Here is a 20,007-nt window from a genome sequence, read left to right as displayed (position 1 = left end):
GGTTATGTGGAAGTTCTACAGGCAGAGGGATGGACTGAGCCTCAAGACTGGTAAAAATCCTCTTTCTCTTTGATCCTTAGCCAGCCACAACAGAGAATCTTGACGGGATCGTTTCCAACAATCATTCACCCAAGAATGCCTGGGGCTAATGAATACGACATGGCCCCAGCCCCAAGCAGTCCCCAGTGCAGGAAGGGAGGCAGACAGCTAGTCAAGCGGGAGCCTTAGCACGGGCTGGGGGCTCAGCAGATGGGCGGTGGGACTCTGCCCTGGGCATCTGAGGGGGCACCACAGAGGTGTCCTGAGCCAGGACCAGGACTCATCAGGCAGCAGAAGGGCGAGCCAGCTTTCCAGGCCTGCCAGAAAGCAAAGAGATGAGAGAACAGACTGGGGATAAAAAGGGGTCCAGCTGGAGCACAGGCTGGGTGGACGAGCCCAGGACAGAGGCCCGACAGGTGCGCTGGCTCAAGTCACAAAGGCTCCTTCTGCTGAGTTTGAAGAGGGAAGGAGGGGAGCAGCCCGGCATGCTCTGGGACCGGCGGGGAGGTGGGCCCGGCCTCTATGGGGCAGGGAGAGGCGAGGGAGACAGAGCTGGCAGCAGCTTTAGAGCTGCTCTGGCTCCCAGGGAAGGGTGGGGGCTCTCAGGACAGGGTTGGTCATGCCCTCCCGGTAGGGTCTTCAGTTGGGTGCACAGTGCCCCCTAGGGGTGATGGTCAAGGTGCCTGCCCTCCCATTCCCCACACCCCTCTCCTGCTACTGGCTTCAGGAGTGGAGGCCAGGGACACTAGATTTCCTACAACGTATTGGACAGTTCCATATAATTAAGAGTCTTCTCACCGCAAATGCCAATAGCCTGGCTAACTGGCCCTCAGGACCCAAGGCCAGACAACTGAACCAGCCAGCCCTGTCTAGGAGGGGCTTTGAAGAACCCACAGAAAACTCCGAAATGCCATCCCATCGTGGGATGGGGACCACAAATCCCACCACTAGAGAGCCATTCTTTGGGACTGAGTTGCATGCCAGCCTCATTTTTACGGTACTCATGTGGACTGCAAACTCCCCAAGGAGAAGTCGAGCCTCATTGAGCATCATCAGCCATAACCTCAGGTTTTCAACTCTTACTGATCATCAGAATTTCCTGTGATGCCTTAAAACACAGACTCCTGAGTCCAGCCCAGGGATTCTGCTTCAGTGGGTGCAGCAGCCACCTCCAAGTTGGCCCAATGATACCTGCCTCCTAGTCATCACGCCTTTGCATAGTCCCTTCTCATAGGGCACCGGGTTGGTCTGCATGAGAAACGCACAGCGCCTGGCAGAAGCGACGGCATGGCACCTCTGACGCTGGGTTCTAAAAGCCTTCGGCTTCTGCCCTGGGTGCTTGTCACTCACCCGTACGCTCCCCCTCTCCCTTGGATCACTCACTCTGGGGACACTCAGGCAGCCGTGGAGAGGTCCACCTGCTGGCCGCCACGCGGGTGAGCCTCCACGGCAGGGCCTCCAGCCCGTCAGGTCTTCGGGGGATGCCGCCCGGACAGCGGCCAGAGGCACCCGGCCTGCTGACTCGCAGAAACCGTGTGCGATGGTCAGTGCTCGCTGTTTTCAGCTGCTGTGTTTTAGAGCAAAGGACAAGGACGCGGTGGGTCCAGCTGTAGCCTGAAAGGTTCCCACGGCAGTCCTGTGCAGCCAAGGTTGAGGGAGCTGGCAGTTGGCGGTTCTCTGAAGGCAGGTTTGGTGTGGGTAGTGAATGCGCGGGTGGGTGCTGGGGGGCCGGTGCTGGGGGGGCAATATCTGAGCCCTTCCACCAAATGGATCCAGCCTGAAAATGGACTGAGAACGGAGGCGAGGGATCAAGACCTGCACTCCCAGCAGCCCCTGAGAGCTTCTCACACAGGGGCCCTGGTGAACCACGGAAGAGTGCTCTTCTATTGTCACTGGAAGGAAGGGAGAGAACCAGACTACGAAATGTGAGAGGGACTTCAGTCTGCCGATTTTCGAAAGCTGTCCAGTAGGAGAATCTTTTCCTCAGATGAAACCGTTCATAAAAGACTGATTTACCAGCCGAGCGGGGCTGGGCAGCCCAGGTGAGGACTCTGAGCTGCTTCCTCTGCCTCCCCCCCCCACGCGCAGCAGGACCCCCGGTCTACCCTGAGGGCCCCGCGGACGCAGCCCGCCACCCTCTGGTCTGGCCCAAATGCGTCATTTCACTGAGGAGTAAACAGAGGCCCATGGGGGGACGTCACGGAGCACATCTGGGGCAGGCAGCCAGAATGTTCCCTGGCCTTTGGGCCCAGGCTTTCTGCAATGCCCGAGAAGACGCCTGGGCAAAGAACAGAGCAGGGTCTCGGTACCCGTGTGGAGCAGCCGAGGCTTCATTAGCTGAGCTGCCTCCCAGCAGAAAGGCCTCTCTTCACTGAGAACAACTCGCCCCAGCGTGCCTGCCCAGGCCGACTGTCATCCCCAGAGGGGACAACGGGTCCCTCCTCCCACCCCCCAACAAAGGGAAGCCCCCACAGCCCGTTCCCCATCAAGGCGCGGGGCTCGACTTGCAGCACTAAGTCCTAGAAATAATCGCAGCACACCTCCGTGGCTCCTTCTCTCAGCTAGCCCTGTATTAATATCCTTCGTCTTGAAGTAGATACTGTTCTTATCTTCATTTTAAAGAGGAGGAAACTGAGGCAGAGAGAGGTTAAGTGGCCCAAGACTTCTTGACTGGCGGATCCGGATGCCAAGCCCTTAATCATCATCCTCTGTGGCCTCCAGCCCAGCTCCCCTTTCCCTTCCAGCAGCAACCAAGCCTGTCCACGCTGCGTGCTAAGGAGCTAGGAGCCAAACACCACAGAGAAAAAGGGGTCAGAGCCGCGGCTTGTCCAGCCCCGAGGCCCGGGCTCCTGGCTCAGAGGCCACCCAGGCACCTCACCAAGGCATCTCACGTGGGGCCATGGGTGTTTGGCTCCTCACTTAGCTCAGTGTCTTTCAAATGTATTTTTCCTATCAATAATGAATGCTGTAGGCATTTAGGAATGGAGTGATAAAGCAACAATTACCCTTTAATCTTGTACACCAGGGGCTGTGATACTCCCATCTCCGTCCAGCCCATGTGCATGTGGCATAAGCTGATATTCCACGCCTTTGACTTATACCCCAGGGCCTAGGACCTACTAATTCTTTTTTCACTCAAACTTAGAGAAAAGTTGCAAGAAGGGAATAAAGCGCTCCTATAGCCTCCTCACCCAGATTCCCCTAGTTAACCTTGCACCACATCTGTTCCTCTCTCCCTCGATATAACGAATTCCCGTGATCATTAATCTTTTTCTAAACCATTTGAGAATAAGCTGCAGACACGATGTTCACGTGCCTTCAGTATTCCAGTGTGTATTTCTCAACAAGAGGATGTTCCCCTACAGCCCTCCAAGTCAGCAAACTGACGTCGAAGCAACATTATCGTCCCATCCAGACGCCATTCAAATCCTCCGAATGTCCCAAGGAGGTCTCTGTTTCCTCTCCGGACGAGCACTCCACAGGGCACACGTGCTGCGTTTAGTCGAATGCCTCTTCAGTCCCCTCCAATTGAGGGGCTCCTCAGTCTTGCCCTGCCTTTCATGCCCTCGGTTTCAGAAGACCGTTCTTACATTTGTGACCAGACTCGGGTCATGTTTTCTTGGCAGGAAAGCCCCAGAAATGTGCAGCCCATCAGGGAACACACAATGCTACTCAACCCATCAGGGAACACACGATGCCATCGACCCATCAGGGAACACACAATGCCACTCAGCACATCAGGGAACACACAATGCCACTCGACCCATCAGGGAACACACGATGCCATCGACCCATCAGGGAACACACAATGCCACTCAACACATCAGGGAACACACAATGCCACTCAACACATCAGGGAACACACGATGCCACTCAACACATCAGGGAAAACATGATGTGAACACACAATGCCACTCAACCCATCAGGGCACACGCGATGCCACTCGACCCACCACTACTGACCTAAGTTTGGTCACCTGGTCGAGTTAGAGCCTGCCACATTTCTCCACCAAAAAGTCACCCTTTTCCCTTCTGAAATGAGGTGAGCCCCGCAAGTACCCCAGTTCACAGCCTGGAGAGTTTCCAGTCTGCAAAAAAGGGGGAGGAGTCTAAACAGAACCCAGTTTCTCTAGAGTTAAGGAAGCGAGAGTTCAGGGAGCTCAAGGTGACAAGAAATTTCAAGGCAAAGTACCAGAGAAGAGAGAGTTACAGAGAGAGAGAGAGTAAAAAAGAGAGAAATAAAAAAATCTCCATACAACTGCAAGCAGGAGAATTGCATCCATCATCCATGTGGAGTCTAAGGCCCCTCTCAATATAGGGGTGGAGTGGACATCACCATCCCAGGGTCCACAGGATGGAGGAATAAAATATGGATTAGAGTGGACTTACTGCTATTCTACTATGGACCTATTGTGACTAGTAATGGAAGAACTTGTATCATTGATGTGGAGACAGTAGCCACGGTAGTTGCTGAGGGCAGGGAGAGGGAAGAAGAGATGTGATGTGGGGGCATTTTCAGGACTTGGAGTTGTCCTAAATGATATTGCAGGGACAGATGCTGGACATTATATATCCTGCCATAACCCACTGAATGGATGGGGGGAGAGTGTAAACTACAATGTAAACTATAATCCATGTGGTACAGCAGTGCTCCAAAATGTATTCACCAGATGCACTGATTTTGCCACAATGATGAAAGAGGTTGTTGATGTGGGAGGAGTGGGGTGGGGGGTATATGGAAATCTCTTATATTTTTTTAATGTAACATTAAAAAAATAAATAACTAAAAAGAAAAATAAAATAAATGCAAAGCATTTAGCTTTTAGCAAACAAGTCATATAACATGAAGAAAACATTGTATTGCTCAGGTTTTTGGTAAAGGAAATATGCTAATAATGCTTACAGATGAAAAGAAGTTAAGACTGAATTTTTATGGCAGGATAAAATAATTGTTGTAAATAGCCAAAATATTGTGAATTGATATTTACTAGTGAACTCTTCATTTATGTATTGGGTGCTTGAACATATAAAATGCATTATTATTTTTGGATGAACTGCATGCTTTATTAATATCAATCAAAATTGATTTGTTTAAAAAAAAATCTGCAGACCTTCAAGTTTTTGGTTGCATACTGAATTGTGCACATTTGTGAAGAAATGTACATGGCTGGGAAAGAGCTACCCAAGAGGAATAGATGAAATATTTCCCGGAGATCACAGAGGGCTGAAAAAAGTTGGTGTTCCCATAGCCAGAGTGGAAAGACCTCCGTATATACAGAGTATTGGGTCAAAACCTCAGAAGGGGCAAAATTTGCCCTAGACTAAACACGGGGCAAAATTTGCCCTAGACGGGAGGTATCCTACCCTAACAAAGCTTGAAGGTAAGACTTGAAAGGATCAGAGTGTTTGAGTTAATGTAACTGGCTTCCAGAACAAAAACGAAAATATTTAAAGTTATACCAAAAAATAATAATAATAAAATCTAGCACCCAGCCATATAAAATTCATAATATCTGACGTCTAATATAAAATTATCAGACATGCAAAAAAGTAGGAAAATACGACCCATCAGCAGAAGAAAAATCAATCAGGTAAATCAGCTTCAGAAATGACAGGGATGACGGAATTAAGAGACAAAGGCACGAATATATCTATTAAAACATGAGCATGAAAAGGAGAAAAATGCAAGATATACAGAGAGAGAGAGAGAAAAAAGAGCAGCATTCTGGTACACCATGGGATGCTATAACGCAGCATAACATACATAAAATTGGAATTCCGGGGGGGGAAAGGCAAGGTAAAAGATATTTGAAGAAATAATGGCTGAAAAAATTTCAGACTCGATGAAAACTACATTTCAATAAATCTCAATAAGCCAAACGCAAGAATTTCAATAAACCCCAAGCCGAAGAAACATGAAGCAAAACCACCCAAGGCCCATCAAAACCAACTGCTGAGGCCTTAGTTGAACACTCCATGGTTTCATTACAGACCGAAGGCAGAAATACAGCACAAACGAAATGGGAGGGGCACACAGGGAGCGGACAGAGAAGACGGCAAGTAGATAACACGACAGGAGAGACTGGCCAAGAGGGACGAGAAGGGGGTGCGGGGCAGGGCGGGGGCAGGGCATGGCGGTGGCAGCTCGGCCCTTGGGGATCTGCTGCTCTCAGTGGCCTGCAGATGGCCAGGCCCAATCCCTGGTAGCTGCCAGACCCCTAGGGGTCTCCCCAAAGCCCAGGTTACAAGCATCCAGAGGCCTGGATTCGCTGTCCCTGTCCTGGGGCTGGGCCTGATCCCGGGAAAGGAGCCCAAGCAACGACGAAATCAGCAGGCACAGCAGATACCTGGAGGCCGGCTGGGCAAGACCACTTTTCAGAAGCCTAAAAATGGCCATGACCATCTTAGAAGCCCCAGCGGCCCCAGCCGTCCCCCCTGCATGCACTGCAGGCTGCCGCTCCCGCGGGGGCTCGGGGCAAGCTCAGTGAGGTGCTGGTGCACTGGAGAAAGTCAGGCCCTCCACGCCACCCTCACCCACTATCGCGGCTGTCCACCTGGTTACACCCCGAGCCGGAGCCAGGGGCTGGCGGGATGCCGGCGGGGGTCTGGGAGGCCTCTGCCCCCGCACCTACCTGCCAGGTGGGCAGGACCTTCTCGATGTCATTCAGGTTGATCCCTTCTCCATCTTCCAGCTTCCCTTTTCCACACCTGAACCAGAAAAGACAGAGAGGCACTGAAAGAGCGGCTCGTTCACACGTCCCGTCCCAGACTGGCACATGGGAAGAGGAGGGGCCTGGGGACATCACGGCCTGCAGAGCCCACCCATTTCACCCGGGGGAGGTGGCCCTGGAGAAGGGGCCCTCCTCCCCCAGGCCTGACAACACAGGCCTTTCTGGGAGGACAAGGACTTGGGGCAGGAAGCAATGCTGGGACCAGCCCGGGCGTGGGGCAGGTGGATATGGCAGGTGGATGCCATATCCAGGGAGGAGGGAGGTGAGAGGGGGAGTTCTGTTGACCCTTCCTGGCAAAGAGGCTAAAATCCTCACTAATGATTGCCCTGAAGGCTGTCAGCACCCCTACAAAAGCCTGGCCGTCTTGCCCATTATACCAAAGGGAGAACCAATGCACAGAGAGGTGAAGCAACGTTCTCAAGGTCACACAGGGGCTGCCAGAGAGCCCAGTGGGGCTTCCATCTTCCTTGGCCTGACTTTGTGCCAGTCCAGCAAGCACCACCCATGTGGGCCCACCCTCAGGCCAGACACTCCCTATCCACTGGCCAAAGGTCCATTTCTTCTGCATAGTTAAGGGTGCAGAATTTGGGACGAGACTTCCAGGGTTTGAATCCCTGCTCCATCCCTTACCAACTGGGTGACCCTGGGCAAGTCACTTAACCTCTCTGTTCATCAGTTTCCTAACTTGTAAAATGTGGATAACAATAGTGCCTAATATCGTAAGGGGGTTGGAGGATTAAATTAGTAAATTGACTTCAGAGCTTAGAGCTGTGCCAGGTGCACAGTTAGCACTACGTAAAGGTTAGCTGCTATGATTTTTCTCTATTTTTTAAGCACAGAATCCTCCACTCATTCTTTTATCTTTTTTTTTAAGTCTATTTTATTTTCTTCCTCTGCCCCCTTTCCCTCCCCTGCTGTTTTTGCTGTCTGTATCCATTTGATGTGTGATCTTCTATATCTATTTCTCTTTTTTTGTCTTCTTTTCTCATCTTTCTCCTCTAGGATTCACAGGGATTCGATCCTGGGGACCTCTGATGTGGAGAAAGGTTCTGTGTCAATTGTGCCACCTCAGTTCCTGGCCTCTGCTGTGCTTCACCTTGACTCTCCACTTTGTCTCTCTTTTGTTGCATCATCATCTTGCTGCACGACTCCACTGGCTCATTGCGTGGGCACTCAGCTCACCATGTGGGCACTGGCTCACCACGCAGGCACTCGGCTTCCCACACGGGCACTCGGCTCACCATGTGGGCACTCGGCTTGCACGCAGGCACTTGCATGGGCACTCGGCTCACCATGTGGGCACTCGGCTCACCATAGGAGCCCAGGAGCAGTGTCTGAACCGGCCCTGGGCCAGGGAGGCAGGAAAGCTGCTCTGTCTGAGATACCTCAGGTGGGCTGTGCGAGGGCCAAGCACAGCAAAGCTGGCAGAGTGTTCCACCCAGGCATGGAGCTGAGAACACACCAGAGAACGGGAGGCGTTCGCTGTGGCTAGTGTGGGGTGCGGGGAGGCAAGAGGAGGCCGGTGATGGAGCTGGAGAGTGAGGGTCGCAGGACAGCTCAGGTCTGGGGGAGGGTCAGGAGGGTATAACAGGCCTGGAGGAAGGAGGAATGCTTTGGGGACCCCTAGTTAATGTGCTGAAGAAAAGTCTGGAAACATCCAACCATCTAACTAACAAATGTGCCTGGCAGAGACAGAACGGCCTATGAAAACCCCGTTTTGTACATGCCAGGGCGGTGGGCAGAGGAAGAAGGGGGGGCTCTGGAATGGCTGGCAGCCCCTCCCCTGTGCCACGTGTGGGCAGAGCACCCCTCAGGGGCGGTGTCCACGCACGGAGTTTAGATCACGGGCGGGCGGACCCAGCACCAGCCAGGCGTGGCCTTCCCACCCCACCTCGTCACCCCGGGTCTGGCGGGCGGCAGTGTACAGGGGATGGCTCGGGTTCTTGCAGGCTCGGGGCTCAGAATTCCCTGGAGAGCTGTGGGTTTGAGGGCAGAGGGTTGCTACAGACCAGCTGAGTCACTGCTACCAAGAGGGTTTCCAAGGCAACAGCCTTCTCTGATTCCTGTCCTTCCCTGCAAACAGGCTGCTGGAAGCCTTGACAACTGAGTGGTCCTCTGCCTCCCAGGACGCTGCAGGAACTGGGCTACTGAGGCCTCCCAGGACAGCAGGGCGCCGAGGCGGTGCAGTTCCCAGCCTGGCCACCAGGTGGCCACAGGACACCGCACCCAGGGACCCAGGAGGGGCAGGATTTGGCCAGAGCAGGATGTCTATGGGAGATCCCAGGCACCCTCTGCAACGCTGGTGGGTGGGTAAGCCTGGCTCGGAATGAACAACGCCCCCCAGACAGGGAGATGGTTCCTCTCTTGAATAGTAAATTATCACTGCTACCAAGTATTTTTGGTACCAGGACTGGGGATTAAACCCAGGACCTCACATGCGGGAAGCCAATGCGCAACCACTGAGCCCTAGTGGCTCCCCCGCCAAGTGTTTTTGTTAATGAAGCTATTTTTAGGTGAATGGATGCAGATTCCTCTGGAAAGCTGGACTTCAACATACATCCCCCATGGGACACCTCCAGTCCCTAACACAGAACCATCACTTCTATCCTCTAGGCCTCAGTTTCCCCACAATTTCACCATCTCTGTGCTTTCAGGGGATGCCCAGAAGACCCCGGCACTGCCCAGGGCAATGCCACCTGTCTCCCAGACAGTTCATCCCTCCTCTCCAACCACCCCCAACCCCACATCTTATTTAAACTGCTTACCACCCCTACCCATCACAGTCATGAATGGGTCCGTGTGGACTCTCCCAGTGGACTGAAGAGTCCCGGGCAGGGACCTTATTTTACACAGTGTGTGTGTTTCCCTCCTGGCGGTCTCTGCCAGCAGGTCTGGGGACAGGCGGGCTACGCTGGGCTATAGAATGTGACCGCTCGTCCCATTCCCGGAGCACACACCCAGCTCCACCCTGCTCCCACTCAGGGCAGGAGGAAGCATCGTCTCTGCTGAAAGCCTCTCCCTGAACTTCACCTGCCCAATCAAGGTCATCTTCCCTAAACACAGAAGTATGGGGGTGGGGGGCGGGGAAGGGCACAGGCATGGGCAGCTCTGGAGAATGACCCTGCTGCTGTTGAGTGGGAGGCGTGGGGGGGGCTGAGCCTGTGGCAGCTGCCTCTCTCCTTTGCTTCCAATCTCAAAGCCCCCCCAGTAGCCATCACCCCTCTCCACCCAAAGGAAAAAGGCCCCAAGAGTCAATCCACAGCTGGCAGGACAATGAGGCAAGGGCCAAGGTGAGAAACGCAAGTCCTCAGGCTTCACCTGTGCAGGGACCAGCCTCCAGGTGATTCGGAGGCACTCACGGGGGTGGTCGGGAAGGAGAGTGGGCGGCGTGGGGTGGAGGGACTCCAGAGGGATGCAGTGAGCCTGCACCTGCGGGCCGAGAGGGCCAGCCTCCAGCACCAACCCTCCGCGCACCTGCGCAGTGGGGAACTCTGCCTGCCAAGGGAAAGGCCTGCTCCGCCTCCTCATGGGGGGTGTGGTGCAGCCCTGCTGGCCCCCCAACCCCAGCGCCTGCCGGAGCGCCCCCACCCGCCCCTTACCCTTCACGGTCGATGTGCGGCAGGGGCTGCTTGGGCGTGTGTCGGAGCTTCCGGTGGAACTGGGTGAAGTCCAGCTTTTCGGGCTGCAGATCCCAGGTGGCACCACTAGATGGCGACGACGAGAAACAGGAGGAAAGTGGGAGACGAGGCCCGTTACTGATGGGGCCAGGCACCCCGGGCTGGACCCAGGCAGGGAGGCATCCTCAGAAAGGGGCAGACAAGGGGCAGGAGGGACCCCTCGCTCAGAATGGACCCTGAGGAGTGGAGTCAGCTCTGTGCCTAGTCAGGGGGGCAGGGGGCTCGATGCCACGCCCTCACGGCCCCTCACCTGCTGCTTATGGAACGTGCTACAGGGGCCCTCCTAAAACACTCTAGGGTGCTTTCACATTTAGATTTGAGAGAGGCCAGAGAAAGGGGGCCAAAACATGGCACGAGAGCCTCTGACGAGAGATCAAATGGTGGCAAAGCATCTGTGAGGCTGGTGACACCAGCCAGCAGGGAAGCAGGAGGCCACGTCCCATGAGTTCCATTCCCAGAGCGACCCGGGTGCTTCCCCACTGGGCCAGTCTGAGCCCAGCCAGGGCACACTGGAGCATGTCCAGGGCCAGGCAGCTCCAGACCAGGGCGGAGTTGAGCTAGAGGGCCACTGCCCCCCACAGTCCAAGGTCACTGCTCCCCACAGCGAGGAGAGCAGTGAGGCAGGAGCTCGCCACACACCCTGCAGGGGCCATGCCCTAAGGAGCCTTGGCCAACACCTGCCCTTCCAACGGAGACCACTAGGAACCTTCTAGAATCGAAGCCACTTACCATCGAGCTGTTCCTCCAAAACTTTCTGTATCCCCGTCCCTCCAGTGGCCCTCAGGAAGGTGGGCTGGGGGTCTGCAGCCATACCTATCTGTCCTCAACTCCGACAGAGGGTGCTGGCGCCTGGCTGAAAGGACCTCGGCACTGTGCCCATCTCCTTTGCTCTTCCATCTCCACTTGCCACCCCTCTGCTTTCCCTCACTCTCCCCTTTGGTTGGACTTCCCTTTCCCCTCAACCCTCTTTCCTCTGTCTCCTTTTCCCTTCTCTTTGATCTCCTTCCCCTTTGATGCTCTCATCTTTCTCCCCTTGACCTCCCTGTTGCTTCTCTCTGACCTCCTTCCTCTCCAGTCTCATCCTTTCTGTGTCATCTCCTTGTTGTTTCTCTCCACTTTTTCATCGGTCAATAATCAACATTTACTTAGGCCCCAAACACCCCACATGGCACTGGGGCCTGGCGTATGAGGACAAATAAGTTAGAATTCCAGCTGGAACCACACAGGACAGGGAGCGGAGGAAGAGGAACTTACCTGAAGGAATCAAAGGTGTTGGCGGCCCAGATGTCTGTGCCCAGCATGTCCAGAGAAGCGTCTTTGCTGCCATTCTGGAAGAGATGGGGGTGAAAGAGTTTGCATTATTTTGCTCAGCCGTGACACTGAGAACAGGATGGCCTGCCCCGGGAAGGGCTACAGGAAATCCCTCCCCCCTCGCCTGGTCATCTGGCAGCTGGGAGGCTGGAGGGAGACACTGGGCTGAATGGCCCAGCCGGAGGACTCTGCAGAGGTCTCCTCTCCCCCTGAACACCAGGCACGGCCCTCATCTCCACGGTGTTTTACAGAGGTGTGCAGTCAGGTGCAGAAACGGTCCCAACCCATGCCATTCTCTCCCAAGCCTGTGCACCATCAGGGGCTCTGCACGACCTGCTGACCAGCCACCACCATCTCCAGCTTGATGGCAGTGGCTTCTTCCGAGGCAGGGGTGCTGCAGAGCCAGGCAAACTGAAGAGTGGGTAGAGGGGCTGACTTCATTTGCCCCAAAATTCTCAGCTTAATTCCTGTGCTATGCCAGTGACTTAATTTCTCAGCAAGTCAACCCTCCCCTGGGATCTTCATCTCCCAGTGCTTCTGGCATGACCATCCCCCCCACCCCTCCCCAACACAGAAAACGCGTCACCTGATCCAGCTGCTTCTATGATTTGCTTTCTCTGCCCTCTGGCTGGCTGTCTCCTCGACAAGTTCTCCAACCTTGCCTTCCCCCGCTGCCGTCCACCCCTCCTTACCCTGCAGCATGCTTCCTATCAGCACTCTCTTTAAAAACGATACTTCCATATCCACTAAAGCTCAGCGTGTGCCTGCCTTATGACCTGGGCATTCACTCCCGGGAAGAGACACCAGAAACAAGCACAAATGTTCACCCAGGGACATAACACAGGGTTATAGCAGCATGTTCATACCAGCCCCAAACTGGAAACACCCCAGTGCCCACCAACAGCTGGCCAGATAAGTCAAATGTAGTATGTTCACAGATCAGAATGCTCCACAACAGTAAGAGTAAACAAATTCAAACAACGTGCAACAACACAAATTCCACAAACATAATGTGAAGCAAAAGAATCCAGAAACAAAATAGTACCGACTGTCTGATAAAATTTATATGAAGTCCAAGAATGGCAGACTAGCTAATTCACAGTGAGAGAAATCAGATAGGAACTGGAGGGGGGCCCTGGTGCTTGTGGGGGCTGGGGGCTGATCTGGGTGCTGCGACACAGGCGTGCTCACTTCATGTTCACCCTCTGAGCTGCACACCGAGGGAGACTTTTTCCTGTGTGCTGGGCCCCATCATCTCTCAGATCTACTTGCTCTTGTTGGACAGTCTTCTGAGCACCTACGGCACCCGGGCTGGGGCCCACATCGAGGATTCAAAGGTACAGAGGTCACAGGCCTCACCCTCAAATGATGATAGGGGGTGTGTATTAAGACTGCCAAAGGGGTGCCAGTGCAAGGTGCCAGAACTCTGTTGACTTTTATAAAGGGTATTTATTTGGGGTAAAAGCCTACAGTTACAAGGCCCTAAAGAGTCCGGCTCAAGGCTGCTTCTCACCAAGGTCAGTTGCCGTGTGGGGAAGCACGGCGGTGGCTGACCTCCGCCTGGCTCTCCTTCCCTCTGGGCTCCGGTCCTCTCTCTGGTTAGGGCTCCTCTCTCAGGGCTCCCTGTATCTCAGCTGCAGGCTGCACAGGGCTTGGCTCTCAGGGCTTCCCTTCTCTCCTGGCATAGGGCTCATTTCTTTCCGGGCTTTCTGTATCAGTCTCGGCTCTTCCCAACAGTCTCTGTAAGCTGTCAGGCAAATGGCTCATCTCTCTCCAGCACCACAGGATCAAAAACGACACCATTCTCTCCTCTTCCAAGTGTCTTCTGGGGGGAGTGTCCGTTTGGGCCCACCAAGGGGGTGGGGACTCAACCCGAGTCACGCCTTACTGACGCGGTCAATCACGCCCTAATCTTAATAGGTAAATGGATCAGGGGCCCCTCAACTGAATCCAATATAATCAAGGGGTATCACACCCAGAATAGATTAGTTTACAAACACAATCTTTCTCTTTTTGGGAATCATAAATAATCTCAAACTGCCACAGACACACACACACACACACACACACACACACACACACCATGTGCTTACAACAGTGTGCTTGGGCTCTGATTCAAGGTACTGCAGTAGGACCCAAACAAGGGCAATTCACCTGCAGTCAGGGAAGGACTCGGAGAGGACGGACGAGCAGAGAAGTAAAGGATTGCCAGGGTCAGGCCAGCAGAGCATGCACGTGTCTACGCACTAGCCCTCTGTGCAGCTGCAGCACAACCCCGTGGCATGCTGTGCTCTCCACCTGGAGGTGGGAAACCAGAGCTCAGGGGGGTGGCAGGCCTGGCTGGCAAGCGAGTGGCAGAGCCAGAAGGCTGAGCCATGCGCTCTCGAGAGAGCATCAGCGGCAGGGCAGCGACACACGGTACCATCACGGTGCTGCGGAGTTTACCAGCTCCCCACGCAGAACCCCCACAGCTCGCACCCATCCTTACGTCAACCTGGGAACACATCCCTGAACACGTGGCCATGACCCGAATCCCGCAAAGCTCAGACCTCACCATCCATGCCTCCCCCACTGCCGTGAAGCCACGCCTTCTCTTGCCGGGTCCTGGCCCTGGTAGAGCGCCCGTCCCCCTCCCCCCTCCCCGGCACCTCTCGCCCACGGCCTTCCACGCAGCGGCTCTCGCCTCTCCCCTTCCACTAGGGGTCAGCTCCATTCCTTCACAAGGTGCTTAGGGAACCAGTTTCCCGGCTTCTCTCCTGCCTGCAGTCCATCTCCAGTGACAACTCGACTGTGACTCTCCAAGGTGAGGAACGGAAGTGTCAGGAGACCAAGGAGCCAGAGCCCCATCTTTACATCACCCCAGGGTGCTGGGGGCACCCTCCAGGATATACGATGTGGAAGGCACCCCCTGGAGTCGGGCGGCTCAGCAGCCCTGGGGGAGAGGTAGGAAGAGATGACAGTACTGGGCTGGGGAAAGGGCTCTTGGGGCCACTGAGGTGGCCATGCAGAGGGCTGAGGGCGAGCTGGTGGCCCCTCCCTCCGTGCTGAATGTAGTAGGAAGGGGCTCCCCAGTGAGGCCAGCGCCCCAATAGGTGAGGGCGCAACTCTGGAGAAGTTCGCGATGGAAATCCCGGTGCTGCGCCGCACTTCCCAGGTCTTAGGCAACGGCCTGCTTAGTGGCGTTTGATACAATAACTGCAGCACAAAACCAGAAGTTGGACATTTCCCCAGAGTTTGTTGCAATGGAATGTGACAGGCAAGTATAATCGCTGCGCACAGACTTTTAGCAACTGGAGCCTGAGAATCGGCCTGGCGTTGGGCAGCACGACCCTCGCTGGCAGAGTCCTCCCTTGCTGTCCCATGTGGATGCCGAGGCCCGTGGCCCAGGCACTGCCCAGGGGTGCCCGAGACGCTGCCTGCAGCTACTGAACTGAACAGCCCCGGCCCCAGAGCACCCAGCCACCCAACGCTGCCACGTGGCTTCAGAGCCTGCCGAGCCTGGGAAGCCACAGGCGTGCCCGGGTGTTGCCGGCTCCTGAGTTCTGGATGCCAACCTCAAACCTTAAACCCCCAACACGCACAGACACGCATCTCCTGGCCCACAAACCCTTCCAATAAGTCAGAGAAACAAGAAGGGCAGAAGGCTGCAGACGGACCTACAGGCAGACTGTAAGCTGTCGGGAGGACCTTCACGCCGGGGGCCGCGCTGGGCTCCCCACGCCCACCCATCCTCACACTGCGAGCCCACACGGTCGGGTGGCTGTCACACTGAGCAGAGAAGGCGGCCGGGGCTTGGCTCTTCCCTGAGTGCTGCTCACAGGTTCAGCGGCCGTCGGGTGACTAGTGCACTCCCCCCAACTCATGTCCCCTGGAACCTTAGAATGTAACCTTATTTGGAAATAGGGTCTTTGCAGACGTAGTTAGTTAAGATATGGTCCTACTGGGTTAGGATGGACCGAAATCCCATGGCTGGTGACCTTCTAAGAAGAGGAGAGGACACACGGGAGAAGGCACGCGAAGGCAGTGCCGGGGATTAGAGTGACGTGGCTCAAGCCAAGAAAAGCCGAGGACGGCGGGGGGGCACCAGAGGCCAGGAGAGGGGGCCTCAGCGCCTCTGTGAGGAGCCTCCCTGCGTGCACCTCGATTTAGGCCTTCTGGCCTCCTGGGTGAGAGAGCACACATTTCTGTTGTCAGCCTCCAGCCTGCGGTGCTCGGTGCTCGCTTAGGGCAGCCCTGGGAAAGTGAGGCATGTGGTGATTCCCGGGGCGGCTGTGCGGCACAGACAAGATCCTGCCGGCTAAGACGCTCTGAGGCCGCGCCGAGCTTCAGAGGGAGGGGAGGATGCGGCTCCTTGGGCCATTGTACTCTTCCTGGAACCAGAGAGAACAAACATGCTCCTTCCACACACCCCGCCTAAGGCCTTCCGTCAGGGCCCAGCGCGAGCCCCTCTTCCTCCCTGCCTTTCCCTGGCCTGCGTCCGTGAACTCCACAGTGGGCTGGTTGGCTGCCTTCCCAGTTGCACCACTGCAGAGTTCCCCAGGGGTGTTCTAGACATGCTAACCCGCTGGCTCTCAAATGCCCCGATGCGTCAGATCACCTGAGCAGTGAGAGGGTGGGTGCATTAAATTCAATGCATCTAGGGTCGTCCACGGAACACGCTTTTAGAAACGTGGTCCTAGTTCCCCTGCATGTTAAAATGAATTTCATGGGAGAGAAAAGTTCAAAAATGTTCCCTACTCAAATGTTTGAGACACGCCAAGTTAAAAATTGTTAATAAATTACCATATTGCAGAACTTCTCAGTGCCGTTTAGTCTTGGGTGGATATTGATTCTCCAAGGAGGCAGTGGTATATATAGTTTGCAATACTCCCCAAACTTATTTAGCCAAAAATCCAAACCCCCGTTTTTATTCCACAAAGCATACTGCAGACCCTGGCTTCTCTTTTTTGTTGTGTCCTCTACCCATTCACCCCCCACCCTGGCCTTGTGACCCAGTATGACTCATTAAACATTTTTTTAGCATCAACTCCATGGCCAGGCACTGCAAGTTCTCCATGAGAACCTAACTGCTTCTTAGAGAACATTCTCCAGTTTATAATTCCATGCTTGCCCCAGTGACCACAGCTTTTCTCTGCATACAACCCCCCCCCCCCCACCCCGGAGCTCACACAACCTCTGCACCCCCAGGTTGCTGAAAGCCTTAACAAAAACAATCACCCTTTTCAGCGGATAGTTTTCAGCACTTAAACGTGGCTGTATCCTTCACAGCAGCCCCTTTACTGGCAATTAGAAGGCCCCATGCCCGGGTGAACCACGCTGTTCTCAGAACAGCCTTCAAAGGCAGGACGAGCACTTTAAACCGTGTGGAATGAAAACGGGCAGGAAGCGAGAAGCCGCCTCTGAGAGGGAACCAGAGCGGGTCCCACTGGGTGCATGGTTGCCCGTAGCCCAGCGGAGGACAGGTGCCAGGAAGGGCCAAGAACGAAGAGGTGAGCACAGCAGACAAGAGAGCAAACTCACTTTGTGCCAGGCACCACCTGAGCACTTTACAGTTACGACAACCCTAGGAGGCAGGGAGTATTATCATCACCTCCATCTTACTGATGAGGAAACTGAGGCACAGAGCCAGCACCCAGGACGGGAACCCAAGCAGCATGGCCCCGAGGTCGTGGCCGTACCCACTGCACGACACAGTCAGCTCTTCAGGTAAGTTCTGACCCGTCCAGGGAGGTTTCTATAAAGCAGTATCTACCCATCTCCCACAAATACAAGGGTTCTCTGAGCACATCTGCCCAGGTTTGGGAAGGCAGGGCGGGTGGAGGGAGTCAATCATCATGAAGGAAAGAGGGAATGTGGGGCCTCTCTGCATGAATGAATCAAGAAACGAGACAATCACTGAACAGTAAAAGGTCCTCAGATGCAGTTAAAACAAAGCCTCCTGCTCTTTGCTGCCGTCTTCCCTTTACTAATACACAACTGCAGAGTGATTCTTGTTTGGCCACGTGCGCAGGCACATATGGACAATTCTTGGTTCTGAGTGTTATAAACCAGGCTGAACAGAGAAGGGCACCACTTCCTTACCCCACCCCACCCCCAGTTCCTGGGGGAGTCATGGGTGAAGCCCACCTACAGGAGGCCAGGGTGCGCAGTCCAGATCTCCAGCCTATCTGCTGTGCCACTGCACTGGGTCACAGCCCTCCATCCGGCTCCCACAAAGACCCCGCCCCAGCAGCCAGCACCCCAGCCGGGGCACTGAGCCAGTGTCCTGCCAGCCAGCGAGCAACTGGGCTGCCCGGGCCCAGCACAGGCACCAGAGAGAAACAGCAGTGAAGTCCTGAGCCTCAGAGGGCTCACGGCCCGTCAAAGTCCCTACTCCACGCAGATGGTCACTCCATCGGTTCTGCCAACAAGGGCTGTCTCGGTTTCCCAGGGCTGATGTGACAAAGTTCATGGCTTGAGACAACAGAAATTTATTCTCTCACAGTTCTGGGACCTTGAAGGCTGAAGCCAAGGTGCTGGTCCTTCTGAAGCTTCAGGGAACAATCTCTCCTCGGCTCTTCCCAGCTTCTAGTGACTCCTGGCAATCCTCGGCATTCCTTGGCTTTATTTATTTCTTTATTTTTATTTTTTAAAGATTTACTTTTATTTACTTCTCCCCCCTTCCCCCCATTGTCTGCTCTCTGTATCCATTCACTGTGTGTTCTTCTGCGTCCGCTTGCATTATCCGGCAGCACTGGGAAGCTGCGTCTCTTTTTTGTTGCATCATCTTGTTGCGTCAGCTCTCCGTGTGTGTGCGGCGCCACTCCTGGGCAGGCTGTGCTTTTTTTCACATGGGGAGGCTCTCCTTGCGGGGCGCACTCCTTGCGCGTGGGGCTCCCCTATGTGGGGACGCCCCTGCGTGGCACGGCACTCCTTGCATGCAGCAGCCCTGTGCACGGGCCAGCTCACCACACAGGTCAGGGGGCCCTGGGGATCAAACCCTGGACCCTCCATATGGTAGATGGATGCTCTATCAGTTGAGCCCCGTCCGCTTCCCTTCCTTGGTTTTAGACGCATCCTTCCAGCCCTGCCTCTGTCTCCACGTGGCCTTCTCTATGTCACCATGTGTCCTCTTCTCTACTCTAAAGACACCAGTCCCTGGATTTAGGGCTCAGTCTAATGCAGTACAAGCTCATCTCAGTCCTTAACTAGTTATAGCTGCAAAGACCCTATTTCCAAATAAAGTCACATCCTGAGGTTCCAGGGAGGGGTGTTTGAAGCTCTATGTACCCCAGAAAAAATATGTTCCTACATTTGATCCATTCCTGTGGATGTGCACCCATTGCAAGGAGGACCTTTGACTGAGTTCAGGTGTGGCCCAGCCCAATCAGGGTGGGTCTTAATCCTACTACTGGAGACCTTTACAAGAGGAATGACATTCACACACAGAGGGAGAAAGCCTCAGGAAGTAAGAGGATGGCCATCAGAGGAAGCCAGAAGAGAAGAGAGAGACCAAGGGACACTGCCATGGACCTTGCCATAGGACAGAGGAGCCAAGGATCACTGGCAGCCAACTCCAGAACCCACAGTCTTCGGGGAGAAGGTATCGCCTTGATTTGGACTTTCTTTTAGCTTCAAAACTACAAGCTAGCAAATTCCCATTAAGCTGATCCATTTCATGGTATTTGCTTGAGTAGCCCAGAAAACTAAAACACAGGTGGATGTGAATCCTGGGGGCGCTGGGAGGGGGCCCTACGCAGCTCACTACAAGGCCAAGAAGCAAGCCTGATGCTGATGTGGGTTCTCCTGCTTCATGGACACAGGGTTCCCAGGGGAGCAAAGTGGAAGGGTCCCCTTTAAACAGTGGCCAAAACATCCCTTCTTTCTCCCTAAGGACACCTTCCCTGACACCCTGGCTCAGGTTCTAATCTGTCACCTATGTAAGTGAATTAACACAGTGCTAGGCACAGTGAGGATACAGAGGGGCTGGGGGCTCCCCTCTCAGGCCTCTGTTTCCAGCTGGGGCATCAGAAACAGAAGAACAAGTCAGGATGGCACATTGTCAAGTGCCCCGTGATGAGGCATGTGCCATGCATGTTGCCGGCTTTGGGGGAGAGCGCAGTGTGGTCTGGGACTCCAGGGAAAGCTTCCTAGAAGTAGCAGCACGGTTTAGACTGAGAGTAGGAAACAGATTCCGGGCCTGGGCCTCACCTGCCTCCTGGGCCTCACGCCCACACTCTGGCTCCTTGGACCTGTGCTTCCCCATCTGT

The 20,007-nt window shown here is 54.6% G+C and overlaps 1 protein-coding gene across 28 annotated transcripts in view; it reads right to left on the bottom strand.

Annotated features, from left to right (window-relative positions):
- CTIF (cap binding complex dependent translation initiation factor) overlaps nucleotides 1-20,007 on the bottom strand; it is a 313,540-nt gene that overhangs the window by 187,782 nt on the left and 105,751 nt on the right. For all 28 annotated transcript variants that reach the window (XM_058277654.2, XM_058277674.1, XM_058277661.1 and 25 more), the window contains 3 exons: nucleotides 11,702-11,775; nucleotides 10,370-10,474; nucleotides 6,672-6,747 (listed from right to left, as the gene is read on the bottom strand). In XM_058277654.2, coding sequence (XP_058133637.1) covers nucleotides 6,672-6,747; nucleotides 10,370-10,474; nucleotides 11,702-11,775 — 255 coding nt within the window. The remainder of the gene's footprint in view (nucleotides 1-6,671; nucleotides 6,748-10,369; nucleotides 10,475-11,701; nucleotides 11,776-20,007) is intronic.

Source organism: Dasypus novemcinctus, chromosome 16 (genome assembly GCF_030445035.2).
Source record: "Dasypus novemcinctus isolate mDasNov1 chromosome 16, mDasNov1.1.hap2, whole genome shotgun sequence".
In the NCBI taxonomy this organism is placed as follows: Eukaryota; Metazoa; Chordata; class Mammalia; order Cingulata; family Dasypodidae; genus Dasypus; species Dasypus novemcinctus.
This window is presented reverse-complemented; position numbering and strand designations above follow the sequence as displayed.